Source organism: Micrasema longulum, unplaced genomic scaffold, assembly GCF_059751315.1.
Source record: "Micrasema longulum isolate JH-2025_06_02 unplaced genomic scaffold, ASM5975131v1 h1tg000031l, whole genome shotgun sequence".
Taxonomy (NCBI): Eukaryota; Metazoa; Arthropoda; class Insecta; order Trichoptera; family Brachycentridae; genus Micrasema; species Micrasema longulum.
Window position 1 is genome coordinate 1,043,848 of NW_028277238.1, and position 15,616 is coordinate 1,059,463.

Consider the following 15,616-nt stretch of genomic DNA (forward strand, 5'->3'; position numbering starts at 1 on the left):
TAACACTGTTTTCTTAGGAAACCGCTCTCTAATCATCGTTACGACGGCTGTCTACCGCATTATCGTTCACTACGGCCGTTAAGATACGGGCACCGCTGTCCTAGGAAACCCTAGCTTTAGCGGAGAGACGAACAGCTTCCATCTATTCATACGTGCGAACGCGGAACTTGATGATTTTTCACAGCCTCCGAGATGATCGAATCTCATCTTAAACTTTCTCTCGCCACCCTCTCAATACCCAAACAACCCCATAAAAACATTATATATTTTTTTACATATTATTATTTTACCCCCCCGTGATAACTACATATATAACATGATGCGCTTTCGTTTGACAAATAAATATTTTCTTGTCCGTGGGAATTTAAAAGGCGTTTATTTAAAAGGTAGCACCTGTGTTGATATAAGACAAATTATTTTATTTATTTATTTTTTATATTTTTAATTTACTTTATAAAAAAAGAAAACCAATATTCAAACTACTGAAATATTTAAAAAAAAAAATCAATTACACGTTAACACTAATAAAATGCACATTCGAATAAATTAAAAAATGTAAATTATTGGAATTTACTGAAATTAAATTGTTGTAAAATAAGTTAATTTGTACAAAATGTATAATTTATCGTAATTTATAAGGGTAAAGGATGTACCCAGTAGTGTTTCTTTCGTTTAATTTTCCTTCTGCGTAATTCAAGAGCGCAAATCACTGCGACCTCTTTGAAATCCATCGCTAAATTAACATTTTGTCACCAGTAGTGAGCGCACCTACAGTAACACAACGTGACAGTGACAAAAAGTCACTGCGACAAAAAGTCACAGTCAGCGGGTGGTGTTTAAGAACATTTGAAAGTCGCTAGAATTTATTTGTCGCTAAAAAAAATTAAAAAATTGTTTTCAATGTCCAATAGTCGCTTAATCTAGCGACAAAGCCACTAAATTGGCAGCACTGCATAGATAGGTCACAACAATTATAGTTCGCTTTTATGCACGAAGCGCTAGTGTCGCCTAGTCATAGATTATGCAGTAACTGCCTTGGTGTTGCGCCACATTGCGAATTCTATCTTCGATATCGATGTAATAGTGATGATAAATCGATCGATATCGGTCGATGCACTCGATATTAATGCATTAAATTCATGATTAGGAACAAAAGTGAAAACAAAAAAACACCGATTAGATAATTTACATTTTTATTAGTAAAATCACATTTCTAAAAAAAAAATGTATCATAAACGTTTGTAAAACATACATTATACACATCAAAAAAAAAAAACACAAAATTACTATGAGAAAAAATTGTGTCTAAAAAATAAATAGTACAATACAAACGATCTTAAAATAGTAAGCTTTTTTTTCAATTTTTGTAGCATTATACCAAAGGAACAATTACAAAAAATAACGTCTATTATTATAAAACAACCTAGTAATTAGCATTACACGTTTACCATACTAACAGAACATAACTGTATTTTCGGGAGAGCACTCTTCCCATCGACAAGTGATACGAAACTAATATTATAAATACAAAATATTGCTTACAGTGTAAGAAAATTTTTATGCTTATCATGAAGTGCTACAAAGTGAATGCCTGTTCAATAAGTTATTTTACTTACGTCTATATTACAGATTAGATCTACTTTAAAAGTGATTAGAGTACCCATTCAATTTACTTAGACTACAGATATTTACTATTAATTTGTCTATGATCTATAGCCCATAGATGGTTGCAATAGAACGTGAATAGATATACTGTCTATGGTGGCCAACTAAATTAGGGAACGTGCGCTCTATCTAGTAGAAAAGTCCGCGAAAACAAGTATTATTTTTATTTCATAAATGTAATACGGCATATTTTCATATTCGTTAATTTTTGGTTTAATAAGTAGAGACGTGTGAATGCTATTTTTAATTCGAGGTTTTCAAATTAACCAAATTCGTAAAATGGCATCCGCACCAAAGAAGGTTAAATTGACAGATGAAGGAAAATCTAGTGCAAGCAATTTGGATTTCATAAAAGCAATTGAAAGCGATAGAATTTCTACTGCGAAATCTGTTACTGACTTTAAATTTAACAAGAAAAGAGTCCAAATTATTTCAAATGAATTAGAAATGCCAGAAGACAATAACGGTGTTGTTTATTGGATGTCGCGAGACTGCAGAATACAGGACAATTGGGCAATGATTTTCGCCCAAAAGCTTGCTTTAAAAGCTAATGTTTCATTACACGTTTGCTTTTCACTACTTCCAAAATTTATGGATGCCACTATGAGACACTTTGATTTTCTACTCAAAGGTAATTTACAAACTTCAAGTAGCTTTAAACAATCAAATTGGAGGGAATAATTGAACTTAGATTGAAACTACTAAATGTTAAAAATATGTCTCGACCAGTTAATCTATTGATTTTATGAACTCAGTTAAGCTTAGACTATACCCTGTCTGCGTAATCTATAGGCTTATGTGAAGGCACTACAATAATTTAATGATATGAATCATAAAACGTATACATACATACGCGCCCAAAAACCCACCAAATAAAATACATGGGTCATTTTTTTTTGTATATTTTTTTTTCCTAGAAAGTATATTATTATTGTTTCATATTTTATTTGTAAAAAATATTCGTAATCACCACAAGTGCTGGTATGAGGGGATATAATATGACACTAATAAAAGTCAATAAAATAATTTCACATATCACTTCTAACATGGGCTGTAAGAACAGATTTTTTAAAGGGTGTTTTAAGTGCGTATATGTTTTGTACATCTTTTAAATCATTTGAAAGTGTTATTTATTTTTTACGAGATATTTTAATGTATTTTATATTACGAAATATTTGAATTCGGCGTGCGATTTTTCTAAGAATTAATAATTAATAATTGCTGCTGGATTAATAATTAATTGAATTGTTATTTTTTTATTGAATTTCAGTTCAGGACAAACTATTTTGATACTTCACGGTTAATAGTAATTAGTGATGTGAACATTTTTTTTTATCTTTCAAAATAATCCAATGTTTTAACATTAAAAAAAATTCATGTTTGTTAGTAAAAATTCTCGGTGGTGATTCATTGTAATTTAGTATAGAAATAAAAGACAATTCATGCTTATATCCACAAATTTTTGAGGTCTGTCCGTCTGCGAAAGTGAAGAAACTGGTCACTGGTTATTCCAAATTTGTGGATTTGTGTATCACTTGTTTCTTATTTCTAAAATGCTAACATTTAAATCCCTGTTTTATTTTGTTCAAAAATAGATATAAAATATGTATTAATTTTAAATACGTGGATCGTTCTCCACGTTATTTGATATATGCTGTCCAATGTTTTTCCGTGAAAAGCCAATTTACAAACTGCAATGCCTTTTTGAGCAGCTCTGTGAAAAATTGTGCCAATAGTATGCTTATCGATTTACTCATGGAATTTTGTTTATAGGCTTAGAAGAAGTTAGTAAGGAATGTGCTGATTTAAACATTCATTTCCACTTACTGGAAGGATGTGCTGGAGACGTCATTCCATCTTGGGTCAAAGAACACAAAATTGGAGCATTGGTTTGTGACTTCTCTCCTCTGCGACTCCCAATTTCTTGGAAACAGGACATAAAAAAGAAAATTCCAAAAAATATTCCTCTCATTCAAGTAGATGCCCACAATATTGTGCCATGTTGGGTTGCTTCTGAAAAATTGGAATATTCCGCTCGCACCATCAGAAATAAAATAAATTCCAAGCTAGATGAATATCTCACTCATTTTCCTCCAGTGGTAAAACATCCATATGACAGTGATTTTTCTCCAAAGGTAAACGAACATAATTAAGTAATAAAAATAAATCTGAACAACTAAATTTTTTTTGGTGATTATTGGTGTTTTTTTAAATAGACAATGGTTTGTTACTATGTTCAAAATAGAATCTTCAAAATAGTTTCAATATCTGTTTATTTATGAGATCTATAAAATAATAGGTACTATTATTTTCATTTTGCTGTCTATATAATGCCTGCATAGCACCTATTCTCCTCTACGGATGCGAATTGTGACACCCCACTATGGCTCATAACAGCAAAATACTGAGTTGTGAGAGTAGGCGTCTCAGATAAATTTTTGGTATCCGGTGGTTTGACTTTGAAAGGAATGAAGTAATAAGATAATGGAGGCAGCAAACCCCGGTGACAAATGTCATCAAGCGGAGGCTATACGGTTGGCTTGGCCATGTACTGTAGATGCCTCCCGAGAGTCTTAAACACACTTGCCTTCTTTACAAGGCATCAGGTTTTTGACATCCTGGACATCCACTGTTGATTGTTCGTCCGCAGTTCATATCAGAACTACGGGACACGAACCTACTTGGGAGGATGCACAGGAACTCGTAGCCAACAGAGATGCCTGGGGGTTCGTGGACACCATATCTCCAACTAGGGAGCGGACATGGAACAATGATGATGATGATTTTCTGTAATAAAATGATTTAATACTGTCTAAGAAATATAGCCATCGGGCTCGTGGTGTAATGGTCAGCGCGTTTGCCTACCATACAAGAGGTCTCAGGTTCGATTCCCGTTGTGGTTGATATGAAATATTTATTTTAAAAGGTGTTTTTACACTAGAATATTTCATGGTCCCTGGACTGGTATATGAAGCGTAAGACTGATCATCTTACCTTCATGTAACTTAAATGATCAAGTTACGCCGCGATTGTTGTACCAGTGCGGTGCCCTATGCACCATTAGGTGCGGAAAAGTGAATGATTATGATGAAGAAATATAACATAACAGAAAAAAATGGTTTATCAACCCAACAACAAGCTCTCAATCATTTATATACCTTTTCGCTTAATCTTTTACAAAAATAATACTTCTAAAAAATGAATTGATAGTTAAAAAATATTTTTAGGCAATAGATTGGAAGCGGGCATTAGAAACACGTGATGTGGACAAATCAGTCGGTGCTTGCTCCTGGGCTACTCCGGGTACAAAACAGGGACTTAAAACATTAGAAAAATTTTGCTCAAACAAGCTAAAAATATTCTCAACCAAAAGAAATGATCCACTTGCAGGTGCATTAAGTGATCTCTCTCCATGGTTTCATTTTGGTGAGTATAATGTAAACTAAACATATAGTCATCATAATTCCCTTATGGTGCAAAGGACACTGTATCGGTATTTCAAATTCAGCGTATTTTGTTAATTTGGTATAGAATACATGCTAGTAAAATTATTAACCTTACACTTCAGACCTCAGCAAGTTAGCTTGCCAGCATTTAGTTAACCAAAAATGACATGGTGCACATATCTCTACTCAATTTTCTTTTTTAGGATTTTTACTTGAGAGTACTTGTCCGTGGTTCTGAGTTTATTTTACACACTGAATAGGATTCTTAATTCTAAAAAACGGACTACACACCATGTACTAATTCAACTTTAATATTTATAATCATAACCAATATTAGTATATAACCGCACAGAAAATAATAGAGATGGGCATTTCGGTTATTGTGGATTTGACCACTCAAAACCATGGGGGGTAAGTGGGCTGCCACGGGTTTCCCAAGAGTCGGGAAATTTATTTATTTATTAGATTATTTTCATTTGAATTGATCATCTCTACTTAATATTTAAAAATATCCTGTCAGTCAATTTTTAAAAATTTATTAGTTTTATATAGATTTCGTAATATACACAAATATATTAGATACCATAACTTCTGAATAGTCATTACTTCTTCTTAATTTTTCTTAGTATTTTGACAAATTTTTATAAATATCTAGTTACAAAAAATTGTATTTTGGACTCTGTGGTTATTCATTTTAATTAAAATACAAATAAAACTACTACTACTACCACCATCACGCCATTTCACCGTAGGGGTAGGCAGAGAGAATGGACCGCCACACACGTCTATCCTGGCATATATTCCTAGCTTCTTTCACATTCATACATCTTGTCATACATGCCCTTCGGTTCTGTCTGCTTTTGACATGACCAGACTTAAGATTTTGGTTTATCTGATCATGCCACATCTTCCTTGGGCATCCTCGTCCCACATTACCGTTCATTTTCGCCTTATATACTTGTTTTACCATTCTTTCATTGTCCATTTGTTCTACGTGACCAAACCATCTCAGAGACCCTTTCTTAATCTTATCAATTATACTTGACTCCGATTTACACTCTCGCCTGATTTTATCATTTGTAACCCTGTCATACATTAATTTCCTACACATTCGTCTAAGAGATTGTATTTCAACCGCGTTCACCCGGCTTTCATCCTTCCTCTGCCAGTTTCATGTTTGTTTTTAACCACTCATTTTTTTTTTACATATTTTTTACCGACCGGTTTTGAAGCTTCCTTATCAATGTTTAATGTACTAATGAATATTATCCTATTTTATTTTAACAGTGTATACTAAATATTAAATCTAAACACATAAAAGTAGTAAGTCAAGTCTTTTTGTCGTGTACTGCTTTATTAAGTAAAGGTAGGAGGGATTCGATCTATATTACCAAAACTAGACAGGAGTGGACTCACCATGCACCTATCTTTACAAAAACAAATCTCTACATGACAAAAAAACACTTGACTTAATGCTTCCGTATGTTTAGATGATTACAATATTAATTTAGTAAGTGTCTGTTGTTAAAATAAAATAGGATAATTATTTCTTGATAAGGAAGCCTGTGTAGCTTCGAAACCGATCTGTAAAAATATATAAAAACAATGTTTTATTTGAAGTATTTTTTTTTATTTCATTGACAATAATATTATTCTTCTATTAATTTTAGGTCAAGTATCTGTTCAAAGAGCAGTATTGTGTGTGCAGAAATACAAGTCTAAATGTAGTGAAAGTGTAAATGCTTTCTGTGAAGAGGCGATAGTTAGAAGAGAACTTGCTGATAATTTCTGTTACTATAATGATAAATATGACAGTTTGAAAGGTGCAAGTAATTGGGCTCAAACAACGTTAAATGATCACAGGTAAATTATTTTATTTTTCTCATAAAAATAAAACACATAGAATTTATACAATGGTTTCAATATTATATTTATAGGGTGTTCTTTAAACCCTGTCACATCCAAAACCACAATGATCAGTATGGGCAAGAAGACATATTAGCATATTTAAAAAAATATTTAGAACCAAGAAAATTAAAAAAAAATATATATTTAAGAGATTAGAAATATTAAGTGAGAGGGTGTGTTATAGGTGTATGGATGTGTGTATTGTATGTATGTGAAAGTGTGTAGTGAATATGAGTGGACTTATTGAACAATGATTATCAGTTTTTTTTTTTTAAACCTAAATTAGGAAACCTATGAACCACCTTATCGACCCGTGTAAAATTGTTCAGAACGCTCCGGCCTAAAATCCAAATTTAAAAATATGTAAAAAAGTAATTGAAAACAAAAAAATAATAAGAAATAATACACATATGTAAGTAATCATATACACACACATATATATATGATTACATGTATGTATGTATAATATGTAAATATTTAGGAAGATTCTCTTAGAACACCAATAATGAAGTTATTTGTTCATATAAAATAGAAAAGTCTTGTATAAAAAAATATGTGTACAAATAATGAAGTTATTTTTTCATAAAAAAATAAAATAGAAAAGTCTTGTATAAAAAAATATGTGTACAAATAATGAAGTTATTTGTTCATATAAAAATAAAATAGAAAAGTTACACATAAAACAATATGTATATAAATTGGAATATTAATAATTTTTACAAAACTTCCTTTAACTTCCTTTTGTACTGCCATACAGAGTCGTGAAATATATCGAGATCTAATCGTTGCTCATTTTCAGTATAGTAAGTAATTTCTCGGTTGATTGGTGAATTCTTCGCAGCATTTGTTTTATATTTCTTAATTTGAAACAAGGGCGTATGCCTTGTACGGCGTAATGGTACATATAAATTTATTAGGGAAAGTTAATATAGACAGTCAATTTTTGACGTTGATGATGTAATACAGAAATATCAAATCTGATAAATTTTGCCTATGCTGAAGCGTGGCCATAATCGAAGCTTTACCATATTTGTATTGGAGTCTTTTTAAAAGTTTATTTTGTATATTCTCTACGCTATTTTTGTATTTATCGTATTGTGGACTCCATATAGGTGCCGCAAACTCCAGTTTGCTTCTACATAATGCATTATATTGTATTCATATTTTCAAATTGTTTACTTATCCTAAGAATAATTCTGAGCATTTTAAATTATTTGTTTATAATAAATTCTATATGTTTGTCAAATAGCAGTTGAGAGTCAAGAATTATATCAAGATCCATACATTGAGTTTTAGAACCAATGTTTTTATTAGATAATATATAAGCACGAGATATTTTATTTTATTTTTGAGTAAATGTTAATGAGAAGCATTTGGATGTATTCAGTTTTAAACTATTTTTTGTACAATAGTTCGTAATACGATCCAAATCCTTCTGTAAAGCTTGGCAATCAGATTTTGAGCTAACAGATTGGTATATTTTCATATCATCCGAATACATCAGAAACTGGCTGTTTTGTAAACATTTTCCTATATCGTTAACAAACAAGATGAAAAGCAAAGGACCGAGGTGGGAGCCTTGCGGTACACCAGATATGCATTTGATTGAATTTGATGAAAATCCCTAACCATAGTTATTTGGTGACGGTTGTTTAAATAAGATTGTATCCATCTTAGGAGATTTCCATGTATACCTTGCGACTGGATCTTTGAAATTAAAAGTTAATGATCGACAAGGTTGAAAAAGCCTTATGTCTGATGTTATGAATTTTATTTTATTATATGTACAATTCTATAATAATTAAGTAAAATACTATTATTGTGAGTTACTTACATAAAATTATTTTTGATGTTTTGGGATACCAGTTTTATAAAATCATTTTTTTTTTTAGTTAAATGGAAAAGAAGTACGGTAAATTACCCACCTTAAATACACATTATTTTATTTATTTACAAATTTTTTGTTTACATTTTTTATTAGATAATATATCACTTTATTATAAAAACGAAAAAATCCCACGACATGGCCTGTGCGTGGGTATACTAAATCTAGAATACATTATTTAACTAGTGGATTAACGTATTGAGTTGTCGTTTAAATTAATTTAATTTAAACATAATCCATTTCCATCAAAAAGCTCACAAACTAATTTGAATCTTTTTCTGCATCTTTGGTTAAAATTTTCTTTTTTAACCAGGAGTACTTAATATAATTACTATTTTCTCCAAAAAGACATTCCGTTCTTGCAAAATTCATGCACAACTGTGACATCTACCCTCTCGTTCATGGTGTCACTTTTCACTATAGAAAAAATATTGATGTGTCACAAAGCATCTGCTCGGAATTGGCGAGTTTTGTTCAAATTATGATTAATCCAAATCTATGATTGTCAATTCCAAATTAAAATATTTTTCAAATATATAACATTTCAGAAAAGATAAACGTGAGTACCTCTACACTCGCGAACAGTTGCGAGATTCGTTAACACACGATGACTTGTGGAATTCGGCCCAAATTCAGTTGGTTAAAGAAGGGAAGATGCACGGATTTATGAGAATGTATTGGGCAAAGAAAATTCTAGAATGGACCGAGTCTCCTGAAAAGGCTCTTGAAGATGCCATTTACCTTAATGATCGGTACAGTTTGGATGGAAGAGATCCAAATGGATTTGTTGGTAAGATGTGCATCCTAAAAATTAGGTTACCTAAGAATAATTATATTTTCAATTAGTAATATTTTTAATGTTTTTAGGTTGCATGTGGTCTATTTGTGGAATCCACGACCAAGGTTGGGCAGAAAGGAATGTTTTTGGGAAAATTAGATTTATGAATTATGCAGGATGCAAAAGAAAGTTCAATATTAATGGTTACATCGCACGATATGGAGGAAAATGCCATAAATATGTTAAAAAATAATTCATTTTATGAATAATAGTTGATTTGGTACAAATTAGCGTTAGATTATCTTTTTTTGATTTGTGAATCTCAAAAACCATTCTTTGTATTTAGGCTTTGTCTCAATTCCTTTAAAATCAACTGCTTGCTATTCGGTGATGGCGTTTGATCCAGGATTGTACTAGTAAAAATATTATTTAAACTACCACTGTTATAATACTCTTAATATGTTTGATAATAATTAATTTTGTTTTCATAATTCTAATGTTATAAATTGTAACACCTCAATAATTCTGCAACAAGTTTAAAAATATTAATTTCATTGATGAAGCTTCAGAATATAATAAATATATGCGACCTTTAAATATTTTGAAAGATTATTAGTATGACTATTGAATGGTCATGTTTTTTAAACATTCATATTAATATTACTAAGGTTTTTGAGGTTTGGTCTACTACAGTGTCTCAAATCACAACTGTATTTTTACTTATGAATATTCATAAAGTCAAACATTTTTTAATTATTATTCTTATTATTCACAAGTTTCTTCTGGATTACTTCATGTAATAAAATTTAAAAATTACATATGTTAAGAAAAATTTCCAAAGTAAATATGTATCGTACTATATTGAATATGGTGCCTCAATCAACAGCAAAAACCTAGACATTTAGTTGATTTTGCCTTCACAAAGTATGTGTATTCCTGTAACAGAAATAAAAAAAAAAATTACTGCATGAATCTTCATATATCAAGTTATTTTGTTAACTTATTCTATGTGAAAAAGAACTAACTACCTCATTAAATAATTAAAAATAATATCATAATTACATTAGAATAATGTTTTTGTACCTGTTACAACATCATTAATTTAAAAAAAAACTGTGTTGTAAATATTTTTCTGCATGCTACTTATTAATATGTTACTTATTATACTAAATAAAATATTCTCCAATTACTGTGAACTCTCATGATCACAATAATTATCCCTATCCACACCCAATGGTGGAAAGGGAACTGCATTGGCACTCCTGCAGTGTATCACAGATCGTTATTTGTAGTAAATGAGAACATGAAGGCAATGTGATCGGTCTTACTCTCCAGGCCCTGTCCAGGGACTAGAAAGAAATATTTCACATTAACCTTACCGGGAATCGAACTCGGGACTTTGAGCATGGTAAGCAAACGCATTAACCAGTACATCACGAAGCGGACAATTATTATAGTAATTAAGAATACAGTATTAATGATATTCCATGTGTACTAGATATCATAATATTTTTTGTATGTGTTTTTCAACAATATTAGTTCTGTTGAAAGATGGCAAAACATGATATGTATGTCATTTTTTAAAATTTTTAAGGAGAACTTTGATGGGCTCTAAAAATTGAAATTTTAGTTTACAAGCCTAATTCTAGTCTCAGTAGATGCATTGAACATTTGTTTATGTAGTTTTTTTTTCCACCATGGTGTGTTTACACAAAATGCTGTAAAATTGATAATGCATTAGGTTATATAATATTACTCATTATTCCTAAAAAAGGACATGCCATATGAGGCCATCTTTTGACAGATTTGTAAGTATCATAATGTAAGTAAATTAAACTTCATAAAATAATACATTTTCTCAGCATAAATGTGATAAAATTGTGAATTTTCTCTTGATTATGTTGTTAATTTTCTTGTACAATTTGCAATTTGTTTTTTCTTACCAATAAAAAGGCTGCTCCAATAATTAAAGCTTTTGTTTTTGGTTCGGCTGCCATTGCTGGAAAAGTTATATTCATTACAAAATTAGCAACTTGATTTTCCCATCGATGTGAAATATTACCCTGTTGTACCATTGAGTCCCCACTAAGAAGCTGAAACATCAAATAAGTTAGTTGTTTACATAAATAATATTTTTTTGGACTGGTTACTTATTTAAATATTCGTTGTCTTACTTTGAATTCTGCATCTAGTTTTCCACAACATGAGTTCATTGATGGTCCTTCAACTACATATAAGAGGTCATCATTTTTATCTTTAATCAGGAACAAGGCTGTGGAGACGGTCCATTCTTGTACAATTCTTCCTAGGTATTCTCCTGGGGGTGTAATTACGTGTATTTCCTGGGTAGTAGATTAATTAATAATAATATACCATTTACGTCATTGGCTTACTTTTGCACATAAAATAAAATCAGTTTTAAAATACACTGGTATCTCGTTTTGCTTTTTTTCTCTCTTCTAGGTTTTGAAATAACACAGTCCAAAATCTAAATGAAAAAATTTTTTGAACATTAATTTAACAATGCGTAATCGTAGTTAATTACACTATTCCTTAATTATTGGAATGTCTTAGATCGCTCTTTTTCTTAATGTATAATATATAATAGTAATAGTGAATAATCGTTACGATTTTTTAAATTATTTTATAATAGTTGAGAAAACAAACTAAGGTATAGTAAATAGTAAACAATTTGATTTAAAAAAATCTCGAATCGATTTTTATACAAGGAAACCTATCCAGCAATGTTATTTTTTTAGTATACTTTTTTATAGTTTTTTTTTATATGGTACTGTGTGGAACTTATCCCCCATGAAAAAAGAAGTTCCAGTGTATGCATATTGGAAGCAGAAACATATACCTATAATAGTTTTTTTTCCATTGACTTTATAAATCATAAAACATTTTCTTAAATACGAGGTCACAGACATGACCACAGGTGATATTTTCAACATTATTTTGAAAAAAAAAAGATCTGTTTATTTTGGTTGTTAGAGAGTTAAAGGTACTTAATTGAAATACTTTCTGAATGTTGTATAATAAAAATTATATAGTGAAGATGACCGCTATATATTGTTATTTCCAAATCCCCAATCAATGGTGTGTAAGGCACTGTACATTGGTACTCCAATATCAGCGTATCTGGATTATTTTTGTTACATGGATGGTGAGGTGATCACTCTTACACTTCAGGTGCTAGTCTGCCAAGGACAATGAAATATTGCAATGTCAAACCACCGTAAAAAAACAATATTTTAAGTTCGTTCTGCCAGGAAATTGAATCTGGGACCTTAAACATGGTAGATGAATGTGATAACTATTGCACTTAATCCATTATTTACACAGAATATATTCAAATAAAAAAAAGAGGAAATAAATTACATTAAACATTATAATTATTGACATGAACTTTTCAATGTATTTTATATATGTATGTATGTATTTTTAAAAATTTGTCAAATAAATTGATCCCACGAAAAAGTCTAGACTTATTGGGTAGCTAAAATTATAACATTCAATCAAATGCTGTTTTACAGCACTGTAAGTAAATAAATTTTATAACATTTCTGGTTAATTATAAGGCTACTGGGCATTCATTTTTTTTGTAAGATGCAGCGATTGGTCGTGTATAGTTAATGCCTGTAGGTAAGTGACACCTGCAGCATTTATTAATGTAATAATAGTATAAAATCTATTCAAATGTTTAAAAAAAAATTGGTAGCGACAAAATATTGATTAATTCATTTTTGACGACCATAGAGCGTTTACATACAAGTGATAACATAAAACATATAAAACAGGTACATAAACAGCACATGTAAATGAATAACAATTATAAAGAATGTAAGTAAAAAATACAAGAAGTAAAGTTTTAAAAAATATAAAGAAATACAGTATATAAAATTACAGATTTGTTAATTAATTGATTTATCCAGTAGTTAATGTTTATGTACCTGTAATCTGCAAGGAAAGCAGCAAGAAGCCATTGCAAGGCGACGATTGAGGATAAGCGCCTCCTGTCGCGTGTGGTCGGCTAAACTGATGGAGCAGCCTCTTCTAGAGCCGCACATTAATCTCTGCAAAGGAGAGGATAGTTCTGTTGCGAGGTACAGTGTCTCTCCACCAGGAACCTTCAGGATGTAGCGATTCTCTGATTCTATGCTGTTCATCACTAGACAAATAAAGTTATTAAAAATTGATATGCCCCTTTCCAACAATTTCTCTAGTTTTTTCTATACTTTTCTATTCTATAGAGGGCCAACATGCATGTGAATGTAACATTCAAACCAAACAAATATACAAAAAATTAGATATGTGAATACGGAAGTTAACTACCTACGGCGGAATGGCAAATGTTACAGTGTGTAAAGTGATCACTAAAAAATCCGATAAATCACTGTAAATGCCTAGATTCCCATATTCCTTCTAAAAAATGTTTCTCATTTTATTTTTAAAGTTATCAAACAATTTTTCAGATTTTTTACAAAACTCTATTTACCAGAGTTATCGTGAATAAGTTCTTCATAGTTCTTAAACTAAGAACTATATTGGCACAGCCCGTTTTTCATTATTATAGTGAAATACCTAATGCTGCAGTCTGTCATTCAAATTTCATGATTCCCCAGTTCCCCACCTAAAGCATAAAATATAGCATTTCCAAGACAAAGAAAAAAAAAAAACAATTATCAACTTGGAGTAATAATATTACTCTGAGATTAACATCCTTAGTTGTTTGTCAATTTCTTACGTATTCTTCATACTTTATTTGACAAAAAGAGAAAAATGAAGAACAGCGTTTTTGCCTTAGAGTATAAGATATATGTATATACTCTAAGGTTTTTGCAGAATACCCTTAGAGTATAATACTCTAAGAGAATACCTATCTTTCAAATAAATATTACTCTATAATTCTGCATTTAAAATATTTAAAGGAAGTAGCTACTAACCAATTTGTAAAAACCAAGCACCTTTAAATTTAACAGTCTGGCAACAAATCGACCAAACACTTGTAAAATCATTGGATTTTTTTTCTCTTTATTTCTTTTCATATATGAATATATTTGATATTATACATTTTTGCTTCTTGTATAACATGCATAGGATTAAGAATAGTCCAGAAGAAGCGTAGAATCATATTTGAATACATCGGACTGTGTCCAAAAATCCCCCCACTATGCCCTACTTTCGCCGCGCGCATTCGTGATGTCGCCGCTTAATGTTGCACGATGGAAAAAATACAATCATAACACAAATGTAAGGTAAAAAAAAGCAATCTGTTAATTTCTCTAAAATTTTATTGTGCACATGGAAATATTGATTGACACAAAAGAGTAGATAAGTAAAGAGTCATTTAACAAGAGTAATTGAATTCATGAACTTTAAACATAAAATGTAAAACTAATTTTATTTTACATAACGGATATTTTTATATCATGTTAAATAATATTTGATGTTTTAAAGACAATGTCAGTCAAATTTCCACCACGGCGTTGTTTTATCAGAGGTCAAATTTTCATTAGTTATCTTATTAGATGAGCAAAGTAGGGTAAAAAAAATTACTACCCTGGCAACACGAATGAAATGTCCGTTTTGTTTTCTTTGATAATCTGACAGATGGAAAAATAATTAATTTTTTAAGTAATGCATTTGCTGCTTACATATGCATTTGCTAATTACACATGAAATGTGATCGCACCCTGTTTCTTTAAGATCCTAGCAGTATTTATACACTTTAAAAGGACACAACACGGCATAGTTGAATTCAAATCAGGAGTTACGTACTGAGCGACGTCTACGAATAAACTAATGGGTCAAAACGTAAAACTACTCATTTATGAGTAGTATAGTCGCCTTCTGTTTGATGCTCGTATACGGTTTCTGGACTATTCTTAATTCTATGTTAACATGTAATTTAAACCATTGATCTTGACAGAT

General features: G+C 30.7%; 2 protein-coding genes across 2 annotated transcripts in view; one reads left to right on the forward strand and one right to left on the reverse strand.

The window, feature by feature from the left end:
- Window positions 1-1,745: 1,745 nt before the first annotated feature.
- Window positions 1,746-11,648, forward strand: LOC148285495 (deoxyribodipyrimidine photo-lyase-like). Its single transcript, XM_088224620.1, has 6 exons — window positions 1,746-2,296; window positions 3,439-3,800; window positions 4,893-5,091; window positions 6,782-6,974; window positions 9,453-9,694; window positions 9,772-11,648. The coding sequence occupies exons 1-6, from the start codon at window positions 1,900-1,902 to the stop codon at window positions 9,933-9,935; spliced, it is 1,557 nt and encodes a 518-aa protein (XP_088080746.1). The 5' UTR covers window positions 1,746-1,899; the 3' UTR covers window positions 9,936-11,648.
- Window positions 8,951-15,616, reverse strand: part of LOC148285496 (uncharacterized) — a 43,694-nt gene continuing 37,028 nt past the window's right edge. The window contains exons 9-12 of the mRNA XM_088224244.1: window positions 13,636-13,853; window positions 11,857-12,024; window positions 11,626-11,775; window positions 8,951-11,031 (exon numbers count right to left, since the gene is read on the reverse strand). Of these exons, the coding sequence (XP_088080370.1) occupies window positions 10,903-11,031; window positions 11,626-11,775; window positions 11,857-12,024; window positions 13,636-13,853 (665 nt within the window). The 3' untranslated portion in view covers window positions 8,951-10,902. The remainder of the gene's footprint in view (window positions 11,032-11,625; window positions 11,776-11,856; window positions 12,025-13,635; window positions 13,854-15,616) is intronic.

What these genes read in the sequence shown, in the direction of transcription:
- LOC148285495 (XM_088224620.1), top strand. Translation starts at nt 1,900, where the DNA reads ATGCTATTTTTAATTCGAGGTTTTCAAATTAACCAAATTCGTAAAATG. An exon ending in CTCTCCATGGTTTCATTTTG is followed by an intron (nt 5,092 to 6,781) that starts GTGAGTATAATG and finishes TATTAATTTTAG; the next exon opens with GTCAAGTATCTGTTCAAAGA. An exon ending in AGATCCAAATGGATTTGTTG is followed by an intron (nt 9,695 to 9,771) that starts GTAAGATGTGCA and finishes TAATGTTTTTAG; the next exon opens with GTTGCATGTGGTCTATTTGT.